The sequence below is a fragment of the Plectropomus leopardus genome, chromosome 23 (assembly GCF_008729295.1).
Source record: "Plectropomus leopardus isolate mb chromosome 23, YSFRI_Pleo_2.0, whole genome shotgun sequence".
Lineage (NCBI taxonomy): Eukaryota > Metazoa > Chordata > Actinopteri > Perciformes > Serranidae > Plectropomus > Plectropomus leopardus.
In genome coordinates, this window is record NC_056485.1 from 10,101,785 (window position 1) to 10,128,557 (window position 26,773).

Sequence of the window (26,773 nt, forward strand, 5' to 3'; positions counted from 1 at the left end):
ACTGAGATGCCAGGCGGTGCAGCATGTGACTGTGCGCTGGTCATCGCTGTAACCAAGCCGGGTCCTTTTGTTGAAGCTATACCGGGAACTCCTACACATCATTAAATATGCATTTGTTGCCACATGCAGGTGTTTTTTTTTACAGACTTTGTTTCTAAGAGGAAGCCACCTGTGAGCATATGTACTTCTTGAAAATTAAAAGAATTAGCTGGTCAACAGAAAATCACTTTAGAGTCATTAAACTATCTTAACTGGGGTTTAAAGTTCATCCTTAACCTTAGAAACAGCAGCTGAGTTAATGCACGACCATTTATTGGCTGTTTCAAGATAACATTATTTTCATCAGAAAAAAAAAACGACTGGTAAAAAAAGAACAGATCATCTTAATTGTCTTCCAACAGGTGACTTTACTCCCTGTTTAATGGAGTAGGAAACACACCATAGAGAATTAATGGCTCCTAATCTACCTACAGTCTACAACATTAGTCTTGAAAAGGTTAGTGTGAAGTTGTGAATGTCATTAATCATCAACTACTTCTGCATAACTTATCCAACACCTGGCTTCCTTCTTTTCCTCACACGTCCTCCTTTGTCCTCCTGTCTGCTAGTGATACAGGCATTTGCCGGTAACCTACTTCAGTCAAGTGTTTGTATTCTAGCAGTGGACCAGGCCCTCTATAAATAGGCCCTCCTGATTGATACCCGGTACAGTGAAACCTCGTAAGCCTTGGGCTGCTGCGGGGCAGAAATGACTTTCTTGTGTCTGTGTCACTCGGCTTTAACACACCTGTCCCTGTCACGGTCTAATTTATCTCCCCTGCCTGTTTGTCAGGCACCATCCAAGCAGCAGGCAAAGGTTCATAGTCAGGCCTGAAAGACCATGCAATTTTATTCATATCCCTCCACTGAGATAGTGTGCGATAAGCTGTGATGTATTTAATGCTCAACATGTAGGATAAGTATCTTCAAGCTATTGTTGTTGGGTATTTCTGGATATATTACCACTTTGAGTTGAAGCATTTCAAAGTAAACTGTTGCATTTGTACATTAGGCTAATTCACATTTATCTAATCAAAATGACACAATGCATGTCATATCTATACCAGCCCATTTTGATTCTGAAGTTGTCAAATACCGCCGCTTTCTCAGTGATATTGGCGGAAGATATTGACACCAAAAGCCACTTTTTGTGGGGGTATGATATGACACTGGTCAGGCAGACAGCACCTGGTACAGCAGTATGATGCACAGACGGGCGGGGTTAGTTGATAAACCAACCAGACAGAACCAGTCACATCTGGATGATCGGTGACTGGACACACGTTGGGTTGAAACGCTGCTGGTAACAACTTAATATAAGCCACAGTCCCTATAGCGTGGACGTAAGGGCTGGTGGATAGGTCCAACAAACCCCGGGTGTTTGCTTCCTGCATGAATCTAAAGATGAATCTTTTTCCTAAAGCTTCTAATGCCGAAACCTAAATAACCGTGCCTTTGTAGACTAATCCTAACCATGTGTTTTTGTTGCCGAAACATAACCATGTGCTTTTGTTGACATCCAAGTGTTGGTTGCGGCATCCCAGAACATCACCAGCAGATGCGGGGGAATACTTAGAGCGTCACATGTAGACATGGAAGTCCACAAAGCTGAGATATGTGATGACCTGGGATGAGAACGTGTTGTCTAAGCACAGTTCATGGCATTTTAACGCAGCTTTTTTAATTTATTGCCTTTGTATTTGTCTTTGCTAAAAAAAAAAAACCCTCAAACACAGACAAAATAACATTTCCTGTAGCAGGAACAGCTGATTGGCATAAATTGAGGTACTGTAGTTAGCATAACGAGAAATCAAGCTTTAATCAGCTGAAAATCAAAGGAAAGCAGTGTCATAATGCATTGTTTTCAAGCTGGCATAGTCAGATCCCAATTTAAAAAAGAAAGATTGGCCAAATGCCCATGCTTAAGGTTTTTATTGCTGACTTACTCATTACAAACCTACTTTAATACTGCAGACTGACTTGCACTTCTATAATGAAACATTACTTTGACTCTAACACAGCATTTGACAAACATGTCACACGACATGTTAGTGACAAGTATAGCACAAAGTGTGGGCACTGTCCCAGATGGCTGCATCAACCTGTCACTGTGGGAAGAAACAGAAATAAGATTGATGTCCTACTGGGAGCATCCCAGTGAAACTGCCACCTGACAGTGTTTTTGTCTGCAGATTAGTCCCAAACGACAGGGTGCTTAGACTGTGTCTCAGGAGTATACAAAAGACAAATTTTGTCAATTACATGCCATTTTGTGTTGTTGCAAACAGATTGTAATGTTGGAGCAGTTTTGATAGTTTTACTGCAAATGTGATAGGCATGCTGTTTAGTTGGCATTTCACTGAGTAATATATCTTTAACGGAGTGTGCTTACTGTAGCACTTTTTAAGTAGGTCCTCAGGTTTTAGTTTTTGCCTTAAAAATAATTGTTTCTACCAACGTTTGCTGAAGCTCTAATGGTAGCTCTTTCTTTTAAGAATACATTTTTGCTCTGTTCTCATGAGTCAGACCAAGATGAATAAATGATGGTGTTTGCAACCTCATTAGGAAGGCAAATTACAACCTAGGTAATAGATGAGATGGGCTGGCCTGAGTGTACAGTATATCCTTACTCTCTGATGTACATAGGCTTTACTGTTGCCAGACTTCATTGGTAAAAAAAAAAAAAAAAAAGCAAATTCCCACAAACTGCGCAGGAATGACAAAAAGAAATGCAGTTAAAATATAAAATAAAATTCTGGGCAGCTTTGAGAGAGAGCAAGTCCTGCCTTCAAGGGGGTTTTCATGGTATTGCTATTTGAATTCTCTCACAGTTTTATGTGCCATTTTCCTGCAGTTGAGCCAGTGAGACTAGTAAACAGTTTTAGATATTGTTGAAGCGGAAGCAACATCTTAAGCCCAGAAATGCAGTCCAATGTAGCCAAAAGAGACATTTGTGAGCAGATACATGGTGAAAGGTGGAAACAGGAAGAGAGACATTTGAGACAATGGAGAAGTCACGAGAGAAAGGAAAGAATAATTAAGAGGAGAAACAGTTGGAGGAATAGAAAGGGACAGTGCACGTACAGGAATAGAGACAGAAACAGATGGCTGAAGGTGGAAGCTCTGTCCGAAATGCCAGAGAAAAGTTATTTTTTGCAGCTTGAATTTGGCAGCATGCAACAGAATGAAAACCTGCTCCTTTGAGACACGAGCAGAAATCTGTTGAACAAAGTGGAGCCTGCTGCAGCTGGACTGATAAACCTGGAAATATTTGACTGTAACTAAACCACTACAACACCCCTTATATTTGTGTTTACTGAAACATTACATTTCAGTCATAAAGTGTTTCTATTACACAAATTCAGCACAATGCAGATGCTTCCTCATATCCATACTTACAATGACAATGTAAAGATGCTGATGTTTAGAAGGTATAATGTTTGTCATGATCACCCTAGATTAGCATGTCAACATGCTAACATTATCTAGGTAGCAGTAAACACAGTACAGCTAGGGCTGATGGGAAGGTAGAGTTATGTTAGTATTTTATGTAAAATATTTTTAGAAGCAATTCTGCAAAAATCTTGACATTTATAGAGAACTGCTCCACATTAATACTCTATTTGCTTAAAATTATGAAATTTAAAAGAGAAAAAAGAAAGAGAAATGTGTGCTCAATTTGTTCATTGTTGAAGAAAAGAAAATAATAATGACTGATAAATTAATTTGTCTTTGGGTGCAATTTTTAAGTTAGTTTGACTGTGTCTTTAACAAACTTCAATGTGTTCTTTAGGGGCGGTCAATTTACTAAAAGTCTCCAATAATACTGAATTTGGCTCCAGTGGGATTTTAAGAAGATGCTGAATATATCATCCAAAGGCTTCTGTGCAGCACTGTCAGTTTAAGTTGCTTTTTGGGACCGACATCTGTCACAAAAATGGGAAATATTAGGAAATATTTCACATCTTTAAATATAAATATTTGTCCATTTGGGTGACAACACTATCTAAAGTAGAGGGTTTGAAAGACGAGTTGCAGTTGGAAGGAGAAGAGACATGTCTCATTTCAGGACCAAACTTTTCATTTTCCAGATACAAATGGTATCATGTATTACAGGATTGTAGTTGTATAGTTACTTACTTAGAGGTATTGGATTCAGGACAATGGTGCTTAGAAAGAAAGGTGAGCAATCCTCTCTTTTTATGTTCAGTCAATAGGCTTGCTGGTGTGAGTCATCACACCACACCAGTTCTTAATATTTGTTGCTCAGTTGTAACAGAGGAAATTAGTTGTGCAGGTATTTGACAATAAAGTCTTGGACTGATTAACATTTTGACCTGATGGCAGAACTGGATGGAGAGTGATTATTAAAATTTAGACTGAGGGGAACATGAATGTCTGGACTGTCTGGCAAAACATCACGTAATTGTTGATATTTCACTAGGTTTCTCAGTTTCTAGGAAACTCATGGTGGCGCAAGAGGAAAGGTCAGGAGATGATCAAAGTCATTAAGATTAGTAAGTGAACCAGAGTACTGAATTGTATTCAGTTCAACATTTTTGTGCCAAACCATCAAAGAGATACTGACATATTTCACTGGAAAAAATTAACCTGCTAGTGGCAGAAGGGTTTGAATTGCCAGTTGCTCAGAAGCGATCTGATCGGATTTCAGCCATCTTGAAATCTTGAATTGAAAAATTATTCTGAAATTCGATTAGACCATTTAATCCAATCTTAGCTTTGATCCCGATCAAACCTTCAGTATGTTTTGTTAATTCTTTTTAGTAGGATAGGAATTCCTTTGATCAAAAGAATCAGAAGTATCCCGATCCTAGCAGAAGGGTGAATTTCAGGAACAAAATGTCATGATTTTTTTTTAATTGGTTGAATATATACCATTCTTTCTGTTTGCACTTGATTTCTTTAACTGTTAAAGAAGTCACATAAAGTAGACATTAGCCTACCTAATACGCCTTTCAGTGCAGTAAAGTAATAGAGAAGAAGGATTTTGCCCATAATCCCCCAAATAAGTGTCAATAACAAACAAAAATTATTAAATTTTAACTTTCATGTACCAATTTGTCCAAAAGCTATGGCACTAACATTGCTAAAAGGGGTTTTAAAGAAAAACTTGATTATTTTTAGGTAGGGTGCTCAAAGAAATAATATTTTGGTGCCAGTGTGGAAATTAGAGAACAAATTGGCAGGATTGCTTAAAAACTCCAAACAATACTGAGCCCCATCTGTGAAATCCTGTTAAATGCACCTGATCAGTTTTCCTTTCAGTGCCTTTTGTCTCGATTGACCTTGGTGACCTTGACCTTGGTGAAGCTGTTCAACTGAAATTGGTGTCTTATTAGTTCACTGATAGCATAGACTCAATCCAGAGCATTCTTTTAAAATAGCACCTCAAGGTTTTTCTCACTTTCACGGAGAACAAGGTTGGGAATTTCTCACCCATGCAGCTACACATTAAGGGCAACCTCTATTTGCTGCTCCACTAATGGCACCAGTCCCATTTGTTCTCACTTGAGGGAGAAACCAGAAGTATCAGTGCTCCCAGTGGACAGGGCCTATCCTTCTTAAGTAACTGTTGTAGTTTGTTCTTGTCGGTCCATCGGCAGACGCGCACCCCACAGAAATTGGGTCAACAAACCACACCAGGCCTCCTGCAAGAAACCAAACAAAATGAGGTCATGGAAAAGCGAAGACTCTCAGCTGGCCTGCAGAGCTTTTTAGCATGGCACAATATACGCTTTGTTATGACAGTTAACTTTGTTTTAACACTAACTGAGTCACTGGCCAGAATAAATTGTCTGCTTGAGTTCTTGCTGTGTGTTTGTTTGACATTATGGGACTGCTTAAGTAACAGCACCTATTTTGGAGTAATAGTGCTAGGACATTACACTCAGACTGTTGTGCACTGGCCTGGATTGGTGCACAGATATATCTTTAAATTATTTAAGGATTGTTATATCATTGCATAGATCAGTAACATTTAGTCCATCATTCACACATGCAAACTCATGCAAACAGTGCTTGTTTACAAAGAAACATGGACTCTTTTCCAGGAATCACTTGTTGAGAGAATGGCACCTTTTTGTAAAACAGAGGACATTAGCCCACCACATAATCCCCTTGTGATGCATTTCCTCATACTTCTAGGAGTGCTTACTGGCAATCCACTTCCACTGATGAATTTCAAACATTATAGCCTTCCAATAATTACAGTGGTAATGATCATTTGTACTGCATGGTAGTGGGTGTAATTTGCCTATTCCCATGGCAGCAGCTGAGTTGTTTTATTTTTCTCATCTTCAGGGCAGTCATTCAGTAAATAGCTTTTTGCAAGAGAGAATAGTGCTGTGCCCCCCGGTGTTAAAAGGTTCAAGGAAAGCCTCATGTGTAGCTGCAGAATAAGTGAATTAAAAGTTTGTCAATTGGGTAACTATGTCATTTTTCTTTTAATGCAGTAGATCTGTCTTGTCTTTTTTCCTTTGTACAGTCTTCACAAGTCTTGAAGTGTCATTTTAGCTGTGGAATAATCTTACTTTCTGGAACACCTTATTGTTGATACATTTATGAAATTACATCTATATACGCTGACACAACTATGGAATACATTTCACATCTTCAAAACAGAAGAAACCAGAGCTGCTACCTGTGAGACATTTTTTAGGGAAAATGTCCCAGCTTGGGTTGCAGACTAAGGTAATTCTCCCTCAGCAGTGGGAGGTTGGTACTTTGATTTGCTCTGCTCTGTGTTTTTGCTTCGAGCTGGTTAATAATATAGGCGACTGTACGCCAAATTCTAATTGTTCCCTGAGGACTCTGAATGACTTTACTAGTGATGTAATGGTGACTGTGATTTGAATATTGAGCGAGGCTATTTCATGCCGCTCCTACTGTACACATCAGGTTCCTCATTTGATTACTGTAATAATGTGGAGCATACTTGGAACATATTTCCCTTGCAAATTCCATTTTGGATGTCATGCAGAATGTAAAGTATTTTCCCGGCCTCTGGGACATGAGTTCAACATGGCTGTGAGTCACTGTAAAAATGAAGTTTGAAAATTAACATTGGCTGAGCACAAATACTGCTAATGAAATCATTAAGATTAATTAACATGTTTTGGTCAGTAATGACAAAGATTTAAAAAGTTTTGTGATTATAAAAAGAACTTTAATCATCCCCTTAAGGTACCCTCTGCCCTGTTAGAAGGAGTTCCAATTAAATGGGCCTCATGAGATAACTGTGGGGAATATACCAAACAATTAGCTCCTTCTCTTTGATCCCATGCAATTGTGCAAGCACATGTAGGCTTTTTTGTTAATACATTTGTATTTTATATCATAGTTAATTAATCCACCTTTTATGCATTTATCAAATATTAACATCTACCAGATGGTTTGGCATAAAACGGCCAATATATTGAAATTACATTGAACTAATTTGACAGTTTTAGTCACTTTTTGAGCTGCTCCTTGAAAGGTGGAGATTGTAATCATCAGTGAGAGACTCTCAGTTGTCTGGGATTGCTTCAATTCCTGCAGTTGTTTTTTTCTGTGCAGTGCACTTTCAGGGACATATTGGTCCCCAGACTTTGCTGCAGAGTGAGTACTCTTGACATTCAGGCTACTTTTTGGTAAAGAGAGCTGCTGACATGCAGGCAGCAGCCCAAAGCAGGAGAGAGGACAGACCTTCTGCTTATAAGTGGTGAATTTACAGCTCACAGCAACTTAATATAAAAGAGTATCTGGCTTTTGTTAGATATCTAGTGTAGGCAAAAAATGTTGCACTCTTAGAATCAGTCATTAGCACAGTCATTTAACATCCCACTGAGCCTGCCCCCAAGCATTAAAACTATGTATGGAAAACAAAACGAGTATCATAAGCTGCAGCTGTTGTCGACCCTGGCTTGTTTTGGGAGACAGGCATCAGTCTTGTTTAGTTGTGGATCTATGTTCTGCTGTGTAATTCTGCATATCCTCCTTTTTAAGTGCTCCCTCAGTTGATACAGTCTCTGCATGGTCCATAACAACAGCAGTTAGTGGACCTTTGTGGGTTAGCACTGAATCATGGAAAATAAGGCAGCGACACGGCAGTAAACCCAGTCTCCCGCCTCATATTTTTTCTCACCTCCATCAAAGCTCAGGGCTACCTCTGCCACATTATTAGCAAGCCAAGTAAAGGTGGCCTTGGTGAATTTGCTCCAGCACACGCTCTTATCAATGATTTAGTGTGTTAGGATTAATGTTCACACCCCATCCAAATGTTCAGTCCATTCTTTGGTTCAGTGATTTCAGGTTTGTGGGGGAAAAAAATCTATTTTAAAGGACTTCAAATGGGGAAAAAAGGCAAATAATAGAGACAAAATTTTCCTGACTGTGCTCGAGGTGATATAAACACTGAACATGTACATTGGTCTTTACTAGCTTTCATCAGCGTGTTTACAAGGACTCTATCCCCTTATTGGCTCTGTTAAGCCTCACATTCAGTGCTCCTGAGAGATTGAGTAAAGGCCGATTGGCTTCGACTCAGAAAGATTTACATAACCGACTCCCCTATGATTACCATATTCGACAAGAGTTGCGCTATTATTTGAATATGTATCAAAGAAACTACGTTTAAAACAAGCATATTCAAATCGTGAGAGGATGAGACATTTGTGTTTCTCAGAGGAAAAGGTGTTTGATTCATAAACAGACTGATCTGCATGCAGAGTGCCCAGCTAGCATATCAAGATCGATGCCCTAGAAAAGATGCGATTTTATTCAAACCCAAGATTTGCATCTAATTCCACACTGTCAACAACATTTTGAGGCTTTCCAGGCTGGAAATGGAAATATGGAGCTGTGTCCCCTTGTGTCACAATTCATCACAATGTGAGTAATGGGCAAAACAAAGGCATCATTTCTTTGTGTCAATATGCAAGTCTTAAATTAGCCAGATTTAGGGGTCAGTCAGACATGGCATGAATTTTTCTAACATTGAAAGTGTTCTGTAATTCAGTTGATTGTGTCTGAATTTTCTTGTATTTTGGCATATTGTTTAATTATGTCTAGATGCTATTCATCATTGAAATAAAGGGCATTTTATATGTACATTTTATTCACTAAAATAGTATTTTACATTATGTGAGCATGTATTGCAGCTTGAAAATGAATTGCCATATTACCTTAATAGACTGTGTATAGACTGATAGACTGAATAGACTGATATTTTCCATGTGTGGCCAATAAATGTATGGAACAGTAGATTCAGCCAGTGTGTCCTAACAGAAAAGGTTTTGTTTAAAGAGGTGAGCCAATAAAAAATCTGATGTTCTGAGACATTACCTTAACATTCAATACTGGGTCTGTTTCAAATAGAAGCAACAGTCTACAGTATAAAACCATAATTTAAATGTCATCTACATTTCCCTGGTGCCATACTCTGCCCCCTTTTCCCTATTCAGTCACCTCCCAGAATAGAGGTTGAGATTCATGATGTCTGTGACTTTAGTGTGTCACCATATTTAAAGACCCGGCTGGCCTGTAACAGTAAATATGGAGGACTGACGCTCTCCAGATGATTATTGCTTTTGCTCTCAGTGAAAATGAACACTGACCCCTTTACTCAAACAAAGTGAGTGATGAGGTTGAGGAATTCATTACTGTTCCTGGACTTCATGAGTTCATTACTCAGATATATTGTGATTTCCTTCTTTTTTCCTTTTATCATTTTTTTCTCTTTGCCATTCATATCAGTCTCTCAGTGTCAGAAATATACTCAGGTAGATCTTAAATGTCACCAGAAATCCCACAACGTCCTGAAAATCTAAGGGATCAGGGCAAAATCTGCAACCAAGTTCCTCTGAGTTAGTAAAGATGAGAAACATTAAAAGATGGCATTAGTCATCTTATCGCTCTTGGTATGAGCTGTTATCTGAGGTTTTCCTTTACGCCTATGTTCACCTTCTCACTTACTGTGAAGCCTTGTGCTTTTCTGATCTAGTCCTCTTTCTCTGCTGTTAGGAAGTCTCTTTCCTTCCAATGCAATGTACAGTTTATAATTGTAAAAGCATGTGCTTTCTTGCTGCATGCATTGCTTGATCTCTAACTAGATTCCCTGCAGGATTATGGACTGTTTGGTTTCGGTTTCCAACAGAGAAAATGAAATTCAAAACATGAAAGGAATCAATATTGCACACTCAATAAACATATCATTCAAACAGGACCAAATGCAGGAACCAAAACACAGTAAATCTCACTTCCTGATGTGTTTTGACGGCTTAAATACCACTGTCATTCCCATTTTACATGCACAATAAAAAAAATTACGTGCTTGGGTTATGGGCCAAAAAACAGTGAATATCAGTTTGAATGTCAGTACTAGGCAATTGTTGAAGCATTTGACTCTAATGTGAGTGTGATTGGATCTGGATTCATTGTATGTATACATACATGTATTTGTATGTGGCAGTGTAGGACACTGCTATAGAGCCAGTTGGGATTCAAAACTTTGTATTTCCTATGTGGAATGAGAAGAAATTTAGGGATGCAGATTATTTACATTTTTTTTCAGAATAAAGTCATCAGAAAATCCCGAAATACTGTCTTAGGGACAGCAGTGTCATATTCAGATTAATTATGCTCTGTCTCAGAGTGTGGTGAAATATTATATATTGCATATATTGTATTGTATATATTCCAGTAGCGCTCCTAATGAATAGTCCAGCTCCAAAAATAACAAATCAACACGTGGGGGCAGGCGATTTAATGGTTGCGGCCCCCCACTAATAAATGGATGTGTGGAAAACTGTTTTTCTTTTGTGTGTTTGTTTTATTTGGATTTTAGGGAAAATCCTGCATTATATGCTTTCAAAGATCTAAAACTTACTATCATACAGACAAAGGAAACTGCACATTTCAGAATCTAGAACAAGACAATGTTTGGCATTTTAGCTTGAAATCTGACTAAGATGATTTATTTGGCATTCCAAGAATAACCTTAGTTTTGCCTCTTATGGCCCCTGTTTGTTTAATAATGTAGAGTTCCTGGTGGATGAAATGGGCTTTGGTGCATTGGGACAAACACCATTATATGTAAATCACGTGAAGCTGAATGATTTCACAGGCTCTTGGTTTCTTTAAGAATGCAGCTGCATTCATTGTCCTTTGAAACGTTTCTAGTGTGCTAACAAGACACCTCATATGTTAAAGAGTGCTCCCCAAACGACTAAACGTTGCTCTCTGTTGGGTGAAACTTTGCAGCGTTGGCATCACCAATCACTGATGCTCTCAGTCAGGTCACCTGCATGCATTAGCAAGCTATGGGGGTCCCATGAATTAACTTCTTTGCCCTCACGTTATAAGATAGAGTGCAGGCCTTTCTGTTTGATAAGCCCACCAATTACACAGAAGGTCACCTGCTCTGCTAACAAATGTCGGCAGCGCTTGCTTTGGTGCAGAGCCAGAGGTGAATAACTGCCTTAATGACGGCGCTTGAGACGCACCAGTATTTGTCTCTGTCCACTCTTAAAGCCTTGACACAACCAGCTGACGGTTGACTGTCGGTTACTTTTAGGCCGTTGGTAAACATCAGTTACCATACTCGCTGCAGTATGTCACGCACCATTGGTCCTCATCTGCTTTATTCCTGCTTATTCTGTATGATGAATCAGCTTCAGATATGGTGTAGCCTGTTGGTAAATAAAATCACTCTGACTGGCAGTTCAGTTAAACATGCGTGAAGAAAAACGAAAGTGAGGAAAGTAAACAAAAAGCTAAAGTCAAGAGGTACTGAGATTAAAACAAACTTTTTATATAAAGCAAGTCTGTTTTTCTTTAGCCATTGAGGTCTTTAGTAGAAACGTTACTGGCTCATGGTAAATTGTCCTTTCAGCATTGTATTGTGTTGTTAATTTGCAGACTGGCTAGCTAGAGTCAAAACCGCCTTCTGGTTTCCCTTTTTAAATGGTGATTACAGACTACTGCTGTCTGCTAGAGAGTTATTTCCTCTCATGCAGGTGCAGAACATACATGCCAGTTTGTTGTCTGTTGAAGTCTATGGTATGTTCTTGTGCAACTTTTTGGCCAAAACATGAGGCGACGAAATAGTCAGCTTCGTTGCTGCTAGCCCTTTGACAGTTTGGTGTGTCTGGGCCTTTACATGTGGTATGGGCAATCTATAACGTCTTTGAATTCGCACACTCCAGGAGTTTTAAAGTCCCATGGTGGTAGTCTAACATGCACACTGTTTGCAGAGCTAGTAAGCATGAAGGACATTGTTTAAAGGTGGTATAATGAGGTGTTGGACCTCCATAAGGATTTGAGAAATGCCTCGAACAAAATTCAAAGCACCTATCATAACTGGTTTGTGTTTGAACGTATATCAAAAGAAATGGCTGAACAGGATCACAGGTGAATGTTGCTGCAATGTCACTGCAAACTTAAGCCTTAGGGATCGGCTCCCACATCTGAGGAATTCAACAAAATAAGTGTTCGTGGTTGAGGTTTGGGGCATGTAACCTTTTCAGATTGGTATTAGATGTTGGCTACACTGAAATGATAATGTGTGTAACAAAAAATCTAATCTCACCAGTACATCAGAATTGAGCATTAGGGCTTGCAGTGTGGAAGCAGCTTTTGTCAGCAGGCATTAATACAAAACCTAATACCCCTTGAAAAAGAGCTAGAAGTCAATTTAACCATTTCAGAGACAAAAAATAAAATTCAAGCAGGAAGAATTTAAGCATTCATGTTTGAAGTGAAACTTGGCCAAGCTCATTCTCTTCAGGGCGAAAGTTTCTCAGAAAATACGAGTTTTCCATTACAGACCCCTTCTCAGCTGTATGTGAATGGACATACAAAGCGAGTCACCCTTATCAGTGTCTTGTTCGAGAGCCTTCATCTCCCCAAATAGCTCCAGCAAGATACCAGGGTGTAGATAAAACGTCGCCTGTGCATCCGAGGAGTAATGACAGAGATATACAGTGCTGTGTTCTTACCAGGAGGAAAGTGAGATTGCATTTCGGGTTTGTGCTGTTGTAAGTATCCCATCAGCAGATTTATAATGAAGGGGATTATATCAGTTTTCTGTAATGACCTTTTCAAAACAAGCCCCGCCTGGTTCTAAAGACTGGTAATGAATGCCAATGAAGAGTGACTGCAGTGGGCATCCTGATAAGCATTTAGACAGAGCGCAATTTCAAACCCGCCATATGTTCAAAACGACGATCCATTATTCTGAGTATCCGCACACTGTATCTGAGTGGTTCTTAAAGTGCATACATAGCAGGGGAATGGGTTTGAATGTGAGGAGGCATCCCATATGCTGTTCAGCAGCGCCCTGAGGGAGCAGTTGTGCTAACATTAGTACACTGATGTCATAAGCAATTCATTACTGTCCTCAGATATCGACCCGGCTCTTATCTGCAGCGACACCCGCATTGTCACTACCGCTAATGTTATGATTCAGAAAAGCATGGAATTGTTTTACTTGGCTCAAATGGATCTTACCAGCAGCTTTTCCCTCAATGAACGCTGATGGCCTCTTTCATCACTTTGTGTGGGGCACATTTCAGTGGGTTGTTGGGGTTTGAAGGTGACGTGCTGAACATAGAAGTGTCCAAGTATGTTTTCACATGCGCTTCATACCCTGTGCTATAGGACATGTGTAACACCAGATCAGAATTACACAATATGGGGTCATATTCAAATATTTGAACATCAGTAACTTTGGTTTAATTTCTAGTATTTGTTTGCAAATTAATGGATAGACCACTGATCCTTTAGAGCTGCTTTTATTATTTTGCTTTATGTTTGTATCAAAATTGAAACTACCGATCAATCATCAAGAAAATTCAAAACATATTTTCAACCACAATTGACAAACGTTTGCTGATCCCAGCCTCCTAAAGGTCTAGTGTGTAGGATTTAGGGGCATCCATGGCAGAAATGGTATACAATATTTTGAACTATGCTGTCATTAGTTTATAATCACCTGAAACTAAGAACAGTTGTGTTTTCATTTCTTTTATACCGTTTATATCTACATATGATAAATAAATCAAATACTGGCAGTAGACCATACATATTTTCACACCAGCCCCTGTAGATCCACTTGCCTGGCACATGGAAGAAGTTGTAGTTGTGCCATGTCACCACTAGATGCCACTAAATCCGACATACCAGACCTTTAAATGTAAAAAATTTAAACCAGTCATCATTTAATTGTGTTGTCGTTTGTTTTTAAATCTTGACCTCAAAAAAAGTGCTGATTTTCTTTGTTATATATAATATGAAACTGAGTATGTTTAAATTTTAGACTTTGGGGTGAAAAAAACAAGCAATATGGACTTATCACCTTGGTCTCAAGGAAATTATGACCTTTTTTTTAATATTTCATCATAATCATAATCAGGAAAAATCAGTAATTAACAGCTATATTTTGTATATTTATTTTTTTCTTCTCATATCTAAAGAAGAGTTATATAATGCAAATCAATTGAAAATACATAAACATGGTAATTTATCTTTAATTATTGGTTGTTCGAATTCAAAACACAAGCTAGTCTCCTTCTGCTGAGGTAGTCCTGGCCAGGAGAGTGATTATCCATCACTACTCCTTGATTGGTTGTTGGTACTTTACATATTTATATAGTATGGAGCCCAGACAGGCTCATACATAAATCCTCTTTTTCCTTCAATGCGATTCCAGCCTCCATCTTAATTCCCAGAATGCTAACTTGATCTGCTGAGCAAGATGCAGCATTAATCTTGTGTTTCATGGAGCACTTTATCATCACTAGGGTCAAAGATCCCCGCAGACATTGTTGTTGTCTTTTTTTTCCTCCTCCTCCTAATATGCTCTTAACAAATCGGCTAACCTTTTTCCTAATGACAGCTTAGCAAAATCGATCAACCTTTTTCCTAATGACAGCATCTGTGTGCTCTATCTCTCCATAAAGGTTGCTATAGCAGCCGTTTGGCTTGATAGCTTTAGAGTGCCTTGCATCTCCTGAGGCAGGGCTCGTCTCTTTGTTCCCTTTTGGTTACACAATTCAGACCTACTGTTTAAAGCCTGAAACCTTTACCTGTACATTTCTGACAGTAAGAAACCCCAACCAATTCTTCAGATGACTTGTTTTCCAACAATTTAGCATTTTTTAGACTTTGCTCGCCTTTAAGCAAAACTGTAAACTTCATGTGGTAAAGATAGCTGCATTGCACCCATCGCCTGATTTTATTGCGTTGACTCTGAAAGAAAGTACAAGCCAGACATAAAGTAAAAAACCCCACAGCTCTTTACACAAGGATTTTAAAAAAAGCTGTGCTTAATGTTGATAAAATATTACAGTCATTTTGGCCAGGTGCTGAAAAATATGTTTAATTTCATTTCGCTGCAAATGGAGGTTTTTACTGCATCTGTTGATATGGATTCAGAAATCGTTCCAAAAGCACATTTTGCCCATTTTCCAAGGTTTCTCTTTGATTTATTTATTATTTTCTTCTATGACTGCTGCCTCTCTGCTGTGAGAATGTCCCATTTTACTGTCATTGTGCGTGTTTGGCAGTGATGCATCATATTACCTTCTCATCTTTGAGTCTCATGAAATTGTGTATTCAGTAAGCAGTTCTGGGCCAAGAGCCCAGACTTAACTGTTCTATCTGAAATTGAATGCATCAACCTTAGTCTACAGTATATATCTACCATTTCCAGTTATTTCTCTCCGTACTCTTAAAATCAACTGCAGTAGGAATGTTTATGCAGGCAGTCTCTGTGGATTCATTCCTACAGAAAACGGTAAACAGAATTGTTATTGCGGTTATAGTCCCAGCTTTCTATGTACTCAGCAGAATGTCCTAGTGACTCATGTTGAAGAGCTTTTGTTTTATTGCTTCTTTTCAATGTTAATTTGCAATGCTCATTTGTGACAAAGGTATTAGTTTGCCATTTTAAGTATTTAAACTAGCAATTAAACAAAAAGTTGTTTTTTGTCAATAAATTGACAGAATTTGGCAATCAGTTAACCCTTACAGTCATCAACAAGTAAGTCACTGAATATTCTCAGTTTTGAGCTCCTAAACTGTGAGGATTTTCTGTTTTCTTTTCTTACAGTTCTGAACCATTGTGATCAACAATATGTTTGCTATTTTTTATAATTATTAATTAATTAATGTAATTTTACTGTAATTATTAGACTCAACAATTAATAATTCTATCATGAAAATATCACAAAATATCATATAACATTGATAGTGAAAAAAAATGTTAGTTGCAGCCCTAATTCAATGAAAATTGTAAAGCTTTAAAATTTAACCAGTTTCAAGGTTGTTGTGTGTGTACACAGTAGTCGAGTGGCAGAATAACAATATGAACCATATAGATAATTGAACTAAATGAGCTATATAGATAATTGATTAAGCATTAAAGCTCTATATTTAAATAGCATTTCAGTCTTCAAACCTGAAACTGAAAGGCTAAAAACCTAAAACCAACAGAATGTACTGGACCAATAAAAGCTCCCATTTGAGGATGACATATTTTGGGTTTTTGGACAGAACAAAACATCCAAAGATCAAGGAAAGTATGATGAGCATTTTTTCAGCTATTTTCTTACATTTCATAGACTAAACAGTTAATTAAGAAAATAACCAGCATATTAATCAAAAATTAAAATAATTGTCAGTTGCAGGTCAAATTATCTTCAAACAATGAATTTTTGCTTTGTATTCTTTAGCAAAGTTAGTGTTGAGGAGTTCTCCATTCACACATGTAAAAAGTTGTGAAGAAATTCACATTCTCTAGATCTAAACTCATATGTTAACTTGTAGGTTTGAGATTGTTTAGAGAATTAGAAAAAAAAAATAAAATAAAAAGCAAAGTGGGTGATTAACTCTTTGTTGTACATCCAGTGGCTGTTTGACATGTCTTCCCTCAGAGGTTCTCTAACTGTGCTGCTGGCATATTGGCATTTTCTGTGTTTACCACAGCCCAGCCAAGCTGGCTGTTGGTTCTGAATTCTGCAGATATTGCTCATCTACGGGCGTGCTGGTTTTCAGCGATACGTTCAGGTACTTGGAGGACATTCCACTCAGTGCTTGTCTAATGAGCCTGCAGATACTATTGCGCCTGCAGGGTTTGACAAGGCAGAGTTTTGTAGCCGTGCTGTTAATGAGTTTTCTTGTGTCGTGGGTTTAATGGAAACAACAGTTTAATCGTCTCCATTCATTTTTCATGTCTGCTTCTCCCATGGAGCAAATAACAGAAGTGCTGTGTGATAGAAAATGAATAAATGTTAAGTGGAAAGTAGAATCAATCCCCTTAAAATAAAGCACATTTAATAATTCACAAGTCTCCAGCAATATATCCAGCTAACTTGTATTAGCTGATCAATGGGAGTAAGTAAAACATTTAACTGCCTTATATCCATGCAGTACCTGCACAAGCTATTCGCATGCTCAGTCCTTTAGGTGCATGACCCTTTATTAGGGACAATAAACCCCAAAAAACATACACATTTAATTAATTTAGACACATCCTTTGGTACTTACAGTACAATCCTGTAAGAGGCTGTGGATGGCCAGCTGACAACAGACAATGTCCTGCTCCACTCCAACAACTCTCAGAACCCTTTTCTGGATATTGTCAAGCTTAGTAAGGTGAGTAGGTGGAGCACTTATCCTGCTGCAGTGAAGCACACTCCACTGCAGACGGGTTCTTTTTTAGATTTAGGCTCTGCTCCTGATGTTCAATTTAGTGGCCACATTCCCCGAAGCTTGCAGTTTTTGACCTGCCCTGATGGAGACGTATCGCACACTTTCATTTTAAAGATTCCAAGGTGCTTTTTTTTCCATTTGTATCTGCAGATGTGCTTTGTGTCACAGGAGAGCCAGTGTTCTTGTAACTTTCTGATTTCCATCTTGCGCTTTGTTTATTTAATGGCAGACATTTTACTGCTGTTTAGCATGCATACGTTTTCCAGAGGAAGTCTGCGGTAGTAAATCGCGCCGCAATGTTTGATGACAAGCTGCTCTCTGTAGTTTTACAGCCGATCAAGCTGCTTCCACACAGGAGGGGGAGAAAGCTCTCGGTGGTAATAGTGGCTCCAACCCTCGGGCACATGCAGTCACTGTTTTCTAGATGGATCAATAAATCTGTCAACTTCCCCCCTGAGTGGAGACTATTTCATGTTACTCCTGCATTGCTGCAGGGTTCAACATAACAAAGCTCATGTTCCATCAAAGTCTGGAAAGAAAGAAAAGTTTCTTTGGGACTTTATATTCTAGATGATGGGTAAGGCTTCAAAGAGGTTGTAGGGCCAAATCGACATTGTTAATAATATATGGTGCACTACTTTGTTTTTAGTCTTCTTTGCCAGAACAGAGGTGAAATCACTCCAGACATCACCCAGCAAACTCTTCTGGTAAATCCCAGGTGTGTCTGGAAGAGTTTATCCAAATCATTCTGCATCAAGTCTACAAATACTTACAATATACTTTTAGGCTTTAGCAATTACACTTTGGTTTGATTGCTTTCTTTTATTCAAATGAGTATCTTGTTGATTGGAAAAATCATAGGTAAATCAATGTACATCACATGTATGGCTTCTTAACAAAAAATATTACATTTTTTTGTTATAATTTGTGCCTTAACATAACCCTTCTTGTAGTATAAATCCTCTTTGTGCTGCAGATATACCTTGTACATATTTCTATTACACTGCAAAGGCGATAGCTTATGTTTTTTTTTTTGCATGTACACGTCTGTCAGTCTTATTTCCTTGAATGTGATATCTCAACACCTGGAGGGAATCAACATTTAACACAAATGTCCACTTGGGCTAAAGGAAGAATTGCCTGGATTTTGGTGGTCAAAGGTCAAAGTCACTGTGACTTTCTGTGTCTCATTCTCATGAACTTTATATCTCAAGGACACTGTGAGGGAATTTCTTCAAATTTGGCTCAAGTGTCCACTTTGAGTCACGGATGACTGGTCTGGCATTTGGTGGTCAAAGGTTAAGGTCACTGTGAGCTTATACCTGTCTCATTTTCAAGAGCATAATATTTCAAAAACACCTTGCACCTTCTTACAATTTGGCACAAAGGTCCACTTGGACCCAAGAATGCACTGATTAGAATTTGGTCAAAGTTCTAAAAAATATGTGTTCGGCCATAACTCAAGAATATATATGCTAATTATGACCAAATTTCACACAAATGTATAAGTGATGTATAAATTGATGACATGATGATATTATATATCCATAAAGTCAAAGGTAATCTTCACTGTGACGTCATAATGTTCTACAAAAACGTTTCTCTGGCCATAACTCAACATGATAACTGAGAAGGGGAGGCTCTGTGTGTGTGTTTGTGTGTGTGTGTGTGCGCGTGTGTGTGTAAATCTCCTTTGCTGCCGGGGGAGAGATGTGTGTGTATAGCATCCATGTTTTTACAGACATGATTGTCAGCTGTAAATAAAACTTGACTGGTTCATGGAGGCATACTGCTGCTCTACTACTCTAGTTTCTTTAAACTTGCTTGCACATCCCTCAAGATTTCAACATTTGTATTTGCACTGACCCCAGCTATCATATCACTTTATGTTTTGCCTTGACCATACTCATTAAGGTAAACATGAATCATGTTATGAGATTTTCCTGACTCTATATGGACTTGGAATGTGGTGATTTGCTCCATTCATCACACTTCACGCTCAACAGAGGGGCTGGGGAGGCCTTGAGAGTATAGACCTGCAGTACAAAATATGACTTTTAGTTAAATGATGAGTTTGCCAGCAACACAGTTCAACTGAATGATGTTGTTTTGGTCAAGGTTTGTCTGCCAATCACTCATGTAAGCTGCAGACCATCTGTTCACCTCAGAAATAGTGTGATAGCAAACCTCATTGTGCTCAGTTTGTCATGGACAGTCGTGTGACCTGTTAATACTCTGCTCCCAGGTGGCTGTATGGGAATCACTTCAGGGGCGTGTTTGTTTATGGGAAACACAGATAAAAAAGGAAACGAGGGGCTAGATGACAGGTGATGGAGTTGCACACATGTTGAAATTAAATGTCTGCAGGGGGTCAGTGGGTGCGCAGGGCTTGTGAAAAAGCTTACCAAATGCAAGTCTGTAAGTGTGCATGCACAGAAACAGACACAAACGTACACATGGAGATGGCACATGTTGTTGGTCTGTAAAGTTGTCTGAAGAGACAACTGTTGCATACATTCCCTTAGAAGAAAGAGATTGGGGATAACATTTGATAGTAGCTTAAGAAGCTTCGCAAAAATTTAGTTTAAAAGAAAGCAACATTTTTCTCTGGTAATGTGAGTGGTGAAGTGAATATACTGAAAAATATGAACAATAAGACCTAAGTCATGACCATTACAATCTCCGAAAGCATTGGCTATGGTGTAATGATGATACAGCCTCTGGGGACGACGACCAGTATTTCAAAAGCTTCCAGTATAGGCAGTGAAAATCTTGGCAACATCCTCCTCTGTGTGCTGGTCATTGTTTGCAGTTCGGCTTGCAACTTGAGACAGGTCCAGATAACATTTCAATCGATTTCAGCATATGAATGCAGATAAATTAGTAAAAAGCTCATGGAAAGCTTAATCTTAAGTAGACAGGCGATGGATCAGAGGTTACATTCTGCATACATATGTATTTGGTTATATAAGGTTGTTTCAAAAGAAATGAGCTGGACACAGAGTTTTTAGCCAGTTCATTAAGGTAAAGATCATTAGATTGTTGGCGTGATAAAACATGCTTTTATTAACAGCCATTAAAATAAACGGTCGCCGTCTGGAACTAAGAAGCCTGCTTTTGTAGCCTGTTAAAGAAGCATCTCCTGTTCTCTGAGCACCTGCTAGACAATTTTAAAAGTCATTGTCTGTTTCAATATCTCTGTCATGTCCTTTGCCAAAGTCTATGAAAGCAAGTAATTTCACAAAGGCACTGCTACACCACACAGATACTTTGTAAATTATTCACCTAATTGAGACACTGTACTAGTTCTCTGCGCCGCTCTGACCCAGTAAGAAGTTTCACACTATATTTCAAGTCCTTGAAATCTTTATTTTTCTCCAAGCACACTTTTTATTCCTGCCTGTGGATCCTCACCGCTCATTTCTGTGTGTGCGCTGGCATAACACGCCGACAAGAACTCCAAGGTCAGAGTCTGCAAACACTCTACACAGAGCGGGATTCACCAAAATAGACCTGCCTCTCTGTCAAGTGACCTGTGGAATATCAACTCAGAGCAAATGTGCACCTGATCTTATTTATTACCTGTCAGCCTGACAGATATGCAATAAGGAGAAAAAATGATCAAATAAGTGTTGTCTTAAGCAAATTCACTGCAGTCATACGAGTGGAGATGGTTAAAGGTTTGAGATAATGACAGGCGTTTCAGATGGGAGAGCTTGGCATTGATAGATGAGCGCAATTGAGGTACAGTGTGGGCTAATTAGTGGAGAAGATGATGCACTTGGCTGGTCCTAATGTCATCACAGATGCTGGGCGTAGCCTGTCAGTCATTATTAGTTCTGACCTTGACATTTGGTCGAGGGAAATCTTTCCAACCTGGGCTCCACAGCTTTTCTAACTAGCTGTCTTCTGTCTCTTGATTTTTTTTTTTATTTTTACAATGTGCTTGTCACTACCTCCATCACTTCTCTCTCAAGATCCCATGATGTGCCATTAACGCCATCCATTACTGCCACTCATTGTTTTAACCTTCAATTACACATGATGCAGCAGGCCCATAATGTACTGTCACTGCTGATTCATTGGTGGACACTTTCCCCTTAATTCTCCTTTATTTCTCTCCTCCTCCTCCTCCTGCCTGAGCGCCTTCTATCTCTCCTCTTCTTCTCCTCCTCCTCCTCTTCTCGGGCCAATCAGGCCACACCTCCATGGCAACCGTCAGTGAGTGTAAAACATCCACAGATGGTGCTGAGTAGAGCGAGCAGCAGGCACACTACGAGATCAAGTGTAGGAGTGTGTGTTTGTTTGTGTGTCTGAGAGAGACAGACACAGAGGGACTCGCTGGATAACCACTGTTTTGTGAAGCCAAGAGTAATTCTCTAGTAACACAAGAGGAAGAGTTGGTGCGTGTTTGCCTCAGAGGAGTTGCAGGGAAAAGTCTGAAGAGAAGGAGTGTGTGGAGGAAGGAAAAAAAAAAGAGACAAGACCCCTATCGTCCCCAGAGAGCAGGAGGTAAACTGCCGGTAAGCAAATATTAATGACCTGACAAAAAAGCGCACAACATCAGACAGCCTTACCCCGGAGCGGCGCAAAAGAGGAGCCTGGACAAGCCCCCCTTCACTGCTCTCCACTCACTCATGATCATCACTTCCCCCACACGCAGACACAAGGGCCACGCTGACACAACCAGAGAAGTGGAGGAGAGAAGAGGACACTCGCTCTGTCGTGGGACTTTGTCAAAGTGAAAAGTCTTTCTTGGATTTTTTTTTCTTTTTTTTTTTTCCAAACACTGAAGCCAGTGTTCTCCCTTTGTGCTGACCTTTCCAAGCCCCCCCTCCCCTCTCCGGAGCAAAGATGAGCTGCAGGAAAAGATGCAAGCGGGAAATCTTCAAGTTCGCTCAGTACCTGTTCAGACTTGTCACGGGCACCCTTAACACCGGTAAGGCTCCTGGTGGACTTTTGACAGGTGGATTTCCAACCCAAGTGTTTACATTTACGGCGATTCTCTTAAATCTACCGAGGTTTTGGTGTTATCCACTTGGCAGTTTGGTCAAACCTCTCCACTTGATTCACGTATTGATCAAAATAGTTAATTTCAAAGTTAACAGCTGACACATGGGGCTGTGGATACTTTCATACTATTAGTGCCTCAAAGTATTTAGGTTTTGTGTACATTTACGCCAGCAAACCTTGCTCGAGCTTTGTGAGGATTTCCAGAGTGGGCTTGGATTTATTACCTGCTCTGCATCATAATTTGTGTGCAAATGGCAAAGATCACCAGAGTCTGACTCAAAGTCATTTGTTCTGTCAGTTTAGTCTTGCAGTCATCATGCTATAACAACCAGAACAATTTTGACAAGGCATAGGGCAATTTCATGTCACGATTACCCTGGCCAAAATAAATACAATTCACATATTATCCTGATAATCATTGAAATATGCTGAAAAAAAAATGAATTCTGCTAAAACATACTGGAAATACTTAACCTAACATTTTGTTAAATATTTGTATTGCATCACAGAAAAGTCACATCTCATTTAAGAGAACGTCCTTTTTAGTGAAAAACAGTCTTAAAAAGCTAAGTTTTCAGTTATCTGAAATGGTATCATATTTTTCATCCTGAAATATTTTGATAATTGATTAAGATCTTTTGCATTTTTTGAGGTTGTTGCATAAGCAGACTGTTTTTGTGAGTATCTTGTTGTTGGTTGTCCAGCAGTCTCATTGGGTGATGCTAGAAATGTTAACCACGATTATCCTGAAAATGGAAATTCACCCGGATCGAGTTACTGTGAGTGTTTATTATCGGGATTCACAACAAAATCGTGCATCATCCCATCCCTAATATTGACCAAAGTATATACAGTCTGAAATCATCCCCCAAAAGCAGAAGTTGTTGCATACTTGGTACAGACACAACATTACTCATCACTATTTCTATATCCGTATCATGCTGCAAAGCCTAATAGATTGTAGTTTCCCTTTTGTCCTGCGCACACACACCAAGAGCTCTTCTAATAAGACAGATAGAATCAATGGTATTAACAAGATCAAATCTGGGATTATAGTGGATTACCAGCAGATTACTCCATGAGGAGTTCAATACAGGACAAAAGGTCAGCAGCAGTGCCATACGCTGATATCAGGTGCATATTACTTTGAACTGGTGCTAAGAGTTATTTACATGTGTCATTAGAACTGCGTTGCGTTTGCTTATCCTTGGATGATATAGTGCGCTGTGTACCTTTTTTACACTGGTGAGCTCTGCAGAGCTGGTGAGCTCTGCTCTTCGTGGCTCCTGATTTGTTCTTGCACTAACTGAGCTTCGAGCTGTCAAGTAAGTTGTTGATTATCACACTGCAAGGGTGAGATGGCGCAAAGCCCCAGAGAGGTGCTATATGAACATGTAAATGAATTCCAACATGCTTGAGAACATGGGAGACTTGCAGTGGCTCCTTCCTAGCTGTCAAATGTATGGCAAAAAGGGGGTATTTTCACATATAGTAGAGAATATTTTCATACAGCCTTGACCTACTTCCTTCGGTCTCCTTGACCTTAGAGACAGAGAGAACAAGTAGGGAAGGCAGCTATAGATGAGTGTCTCTGTCATGGGGATGCTCTATTAAAGATGGGTTTGGCTTCATGTTTCCAATCATGCCAATAAATATAGGTTTGTGTAGCTTGAAGCAATCCATCTACTGTATCTGCTCAAAGGAGTGCACTGATGGTTTCCATAGCTACCAGTAGGTCATTTAGGTCACATTGCAATTCACGTTTGGTGAAAACATGATGAATATATACAGTAGTAATTTCCTTTAGTGTCCGCAAAGGTTTGGTTGATAAAAATGGCCTTGCTTTATACTGAGCTATAGGTTACAGTGTCTGTTTGGGTGCAAAAATGTGGCCTTTAAAATCAGTGTCAGTACTTATTAATTATTGATCATGTTAAATACAAAGCTGGACATATTTCCCTGTGGACAGAGCTCGATTACTCTACGTGTGCTGAGTTGGAGAAACGTTTTTATTGACCAGTTTGTCTGAAGAATATTAGTTTAGTTGCTATTTTCTGAATCTGAGGACAAAAAACAACTGAACCGCTTGACTAATAGCCTATTTTCTGTCCTTGGAAACCATAAAGTGATGATCTCTAAAGCCACGGTGGTTAGACAGGCCAATCAACTGTCAGCATTTCAAACAAACTATGATGTTTGTGTATAAATCCAGTTTATCTTTAATAAGGATCCCTAACAGTTGCTACCCCAGTAACGACTACTCCTTGTGAGGGCCACACAATATGCAAAAACAAGACAAGAGATTAAATTATCCTATTTTAGATCATTTACAACAGCAACAAGATTAAATAAAACAAAAACAAGAGACAGCAGTAGTTATCTAACACAGTTTAGCCCTGATCAAACCAAGAAGTGCTGCAACATTTGTGGCCGGAAAAAAAAAGATCATGAAACTATCGCCACATGACATAATCCGTAGCTTTCTTGATGTCCAACAGCTAATTCGCTATCAAGCCTATTTATCGGCACAGAATCCAGCATTACACTCGCCAAAGACAGTCAACTAGCTGCTCATGCAACTCTGCATGCATTCGCCAAATAACATTTGAATAATAGGGTAAAGTTTCATTGGAATCAAATACCATTAATATAAATCTTTCATCTACATTTGCCATCATCCCACAGTTCCTACCACATTAGGAAGTATTGGTGTAGTATTCTGCCGCCTCATGCTTGATTTGATTGACTCCAGACCTTGTACTGAAAAGTTGAAAATATTTTAACTTTTATGCACGTCTAAATACCATTAGAAAAACATGACGCACAGTGCAAAAGAGAAGCAAATGCCAGGTGCACTATAAATGCCATAAGAAAAGAATGGTTTTGTTGGAAATGATGCGTCTTGATGTAATCGGGGCCATTGAGACACATCATACTATTACAACCTCTGTGACAAAAAAGAGGAAGACATTACACGTATACAATTCTGAAACCCATTATCATGTCATTCATTAGACGATTTCCGCTTGAGTGCATCCATTTCTCTATAAACCCACTGTATTAACTTATCTTACACAGCCTGTGCTGCAGATTAATATAAATGGAGTTTGACCACAGCGATGCCGGCTCTGCCATATTTGGGTGACCAGGGGAAGAGAATAATAGATGGAGTCAGTTAGCAGACCATGGGGTTTTAATTGAGATGTTCATTGTCCTAGAACAGCCTCACAGTCATTGCTTCATTGATCACTGAGATGCCAAGGCCAGCAAAAACACAGTGTAAGGTTGAGGGTAATGTGCAAGATGTAACAGAACGGGCCTGAGAAGACAGAGGTGTACCTCACATCTATAATATCAGAAATGATTTTTGTCTACATAAGTTTTCTCTCAGTATAGATTTATGGACAAGAAGTATGTTAAAGGTCCAATTTAGACATAACATTAAGATAAATATTAAGTAAATAAATAGTATTTTGATTAAGATTCATTTATAAGTAATGTATTTTTGACTATATAAATACATGACTAATTAATTTCTATCTTTGATAAGGATATTTTATCAATAATGACTTTATATTTTTTGTATGACAAAGATAAAAGGTAATAATTATTATATTTTAGGAAACTTAGAGTATAAAGCTTTACAACAATAAGAAAGCTGGTTAATGATAATTCAATGATTTATGGAGAAGGGGTGGGATTATTAAGTTTGTACTTCTTCTCACTCCTTTTCGAATATGTAAACCAAGTCATTTAGTCTTCTTTGTATGATCATTTGTCTCTCTCTCTCTCTTTTTTTTTTTTTTTTACATGTTTGAAATAATTTTCCAAATCATTATCCTTCATCAGTATTCCTCACACTTATGCAACAATATAATCCAAAAATGTATCTGATGTCTTTACTGGGGACAGGACAGCAACTGTATTTGAGATAAAGTGGAGACAGTAGACCATACTTTGTATTCATGCCACCATTGTTGCCCAGTAGGCCTTGACTTTTCCAGCTGTAGGG

General features: G+C 38.8%; 1 protein-coding gene across 4 annotated transcripts in view; it reads left to right on the plus strand.

Annotated features, from left to right (window-relative positions):
- kcnip4a (potassium voltage-gated channel interacting protein 4a) overlaps nt 1–26,773 on the plus strand; it is a 134,511-nt gene that overhangs the window by 7,281 nt on the left and 100,457 nt on the right. The window contains exon 1 of one of the 4 annotated variants that reach the window (XM_042511816.1): nt 22,020–22,687. The exons of the other annotated variants lie outside the window; for them this stretch is intronic. Coding sequence (XP_042367750.1) covers nt 22,603–22,687 — 85 coding nt within the window. The 5' untranslated portion in view covers nt 22,020–22,602. Of the gene's footprint in view, nt 1–22,019; nt 22,688–26,773 lie in introns of those variants that run through there. 4 annotated transcript variants of the gene reach the window in all.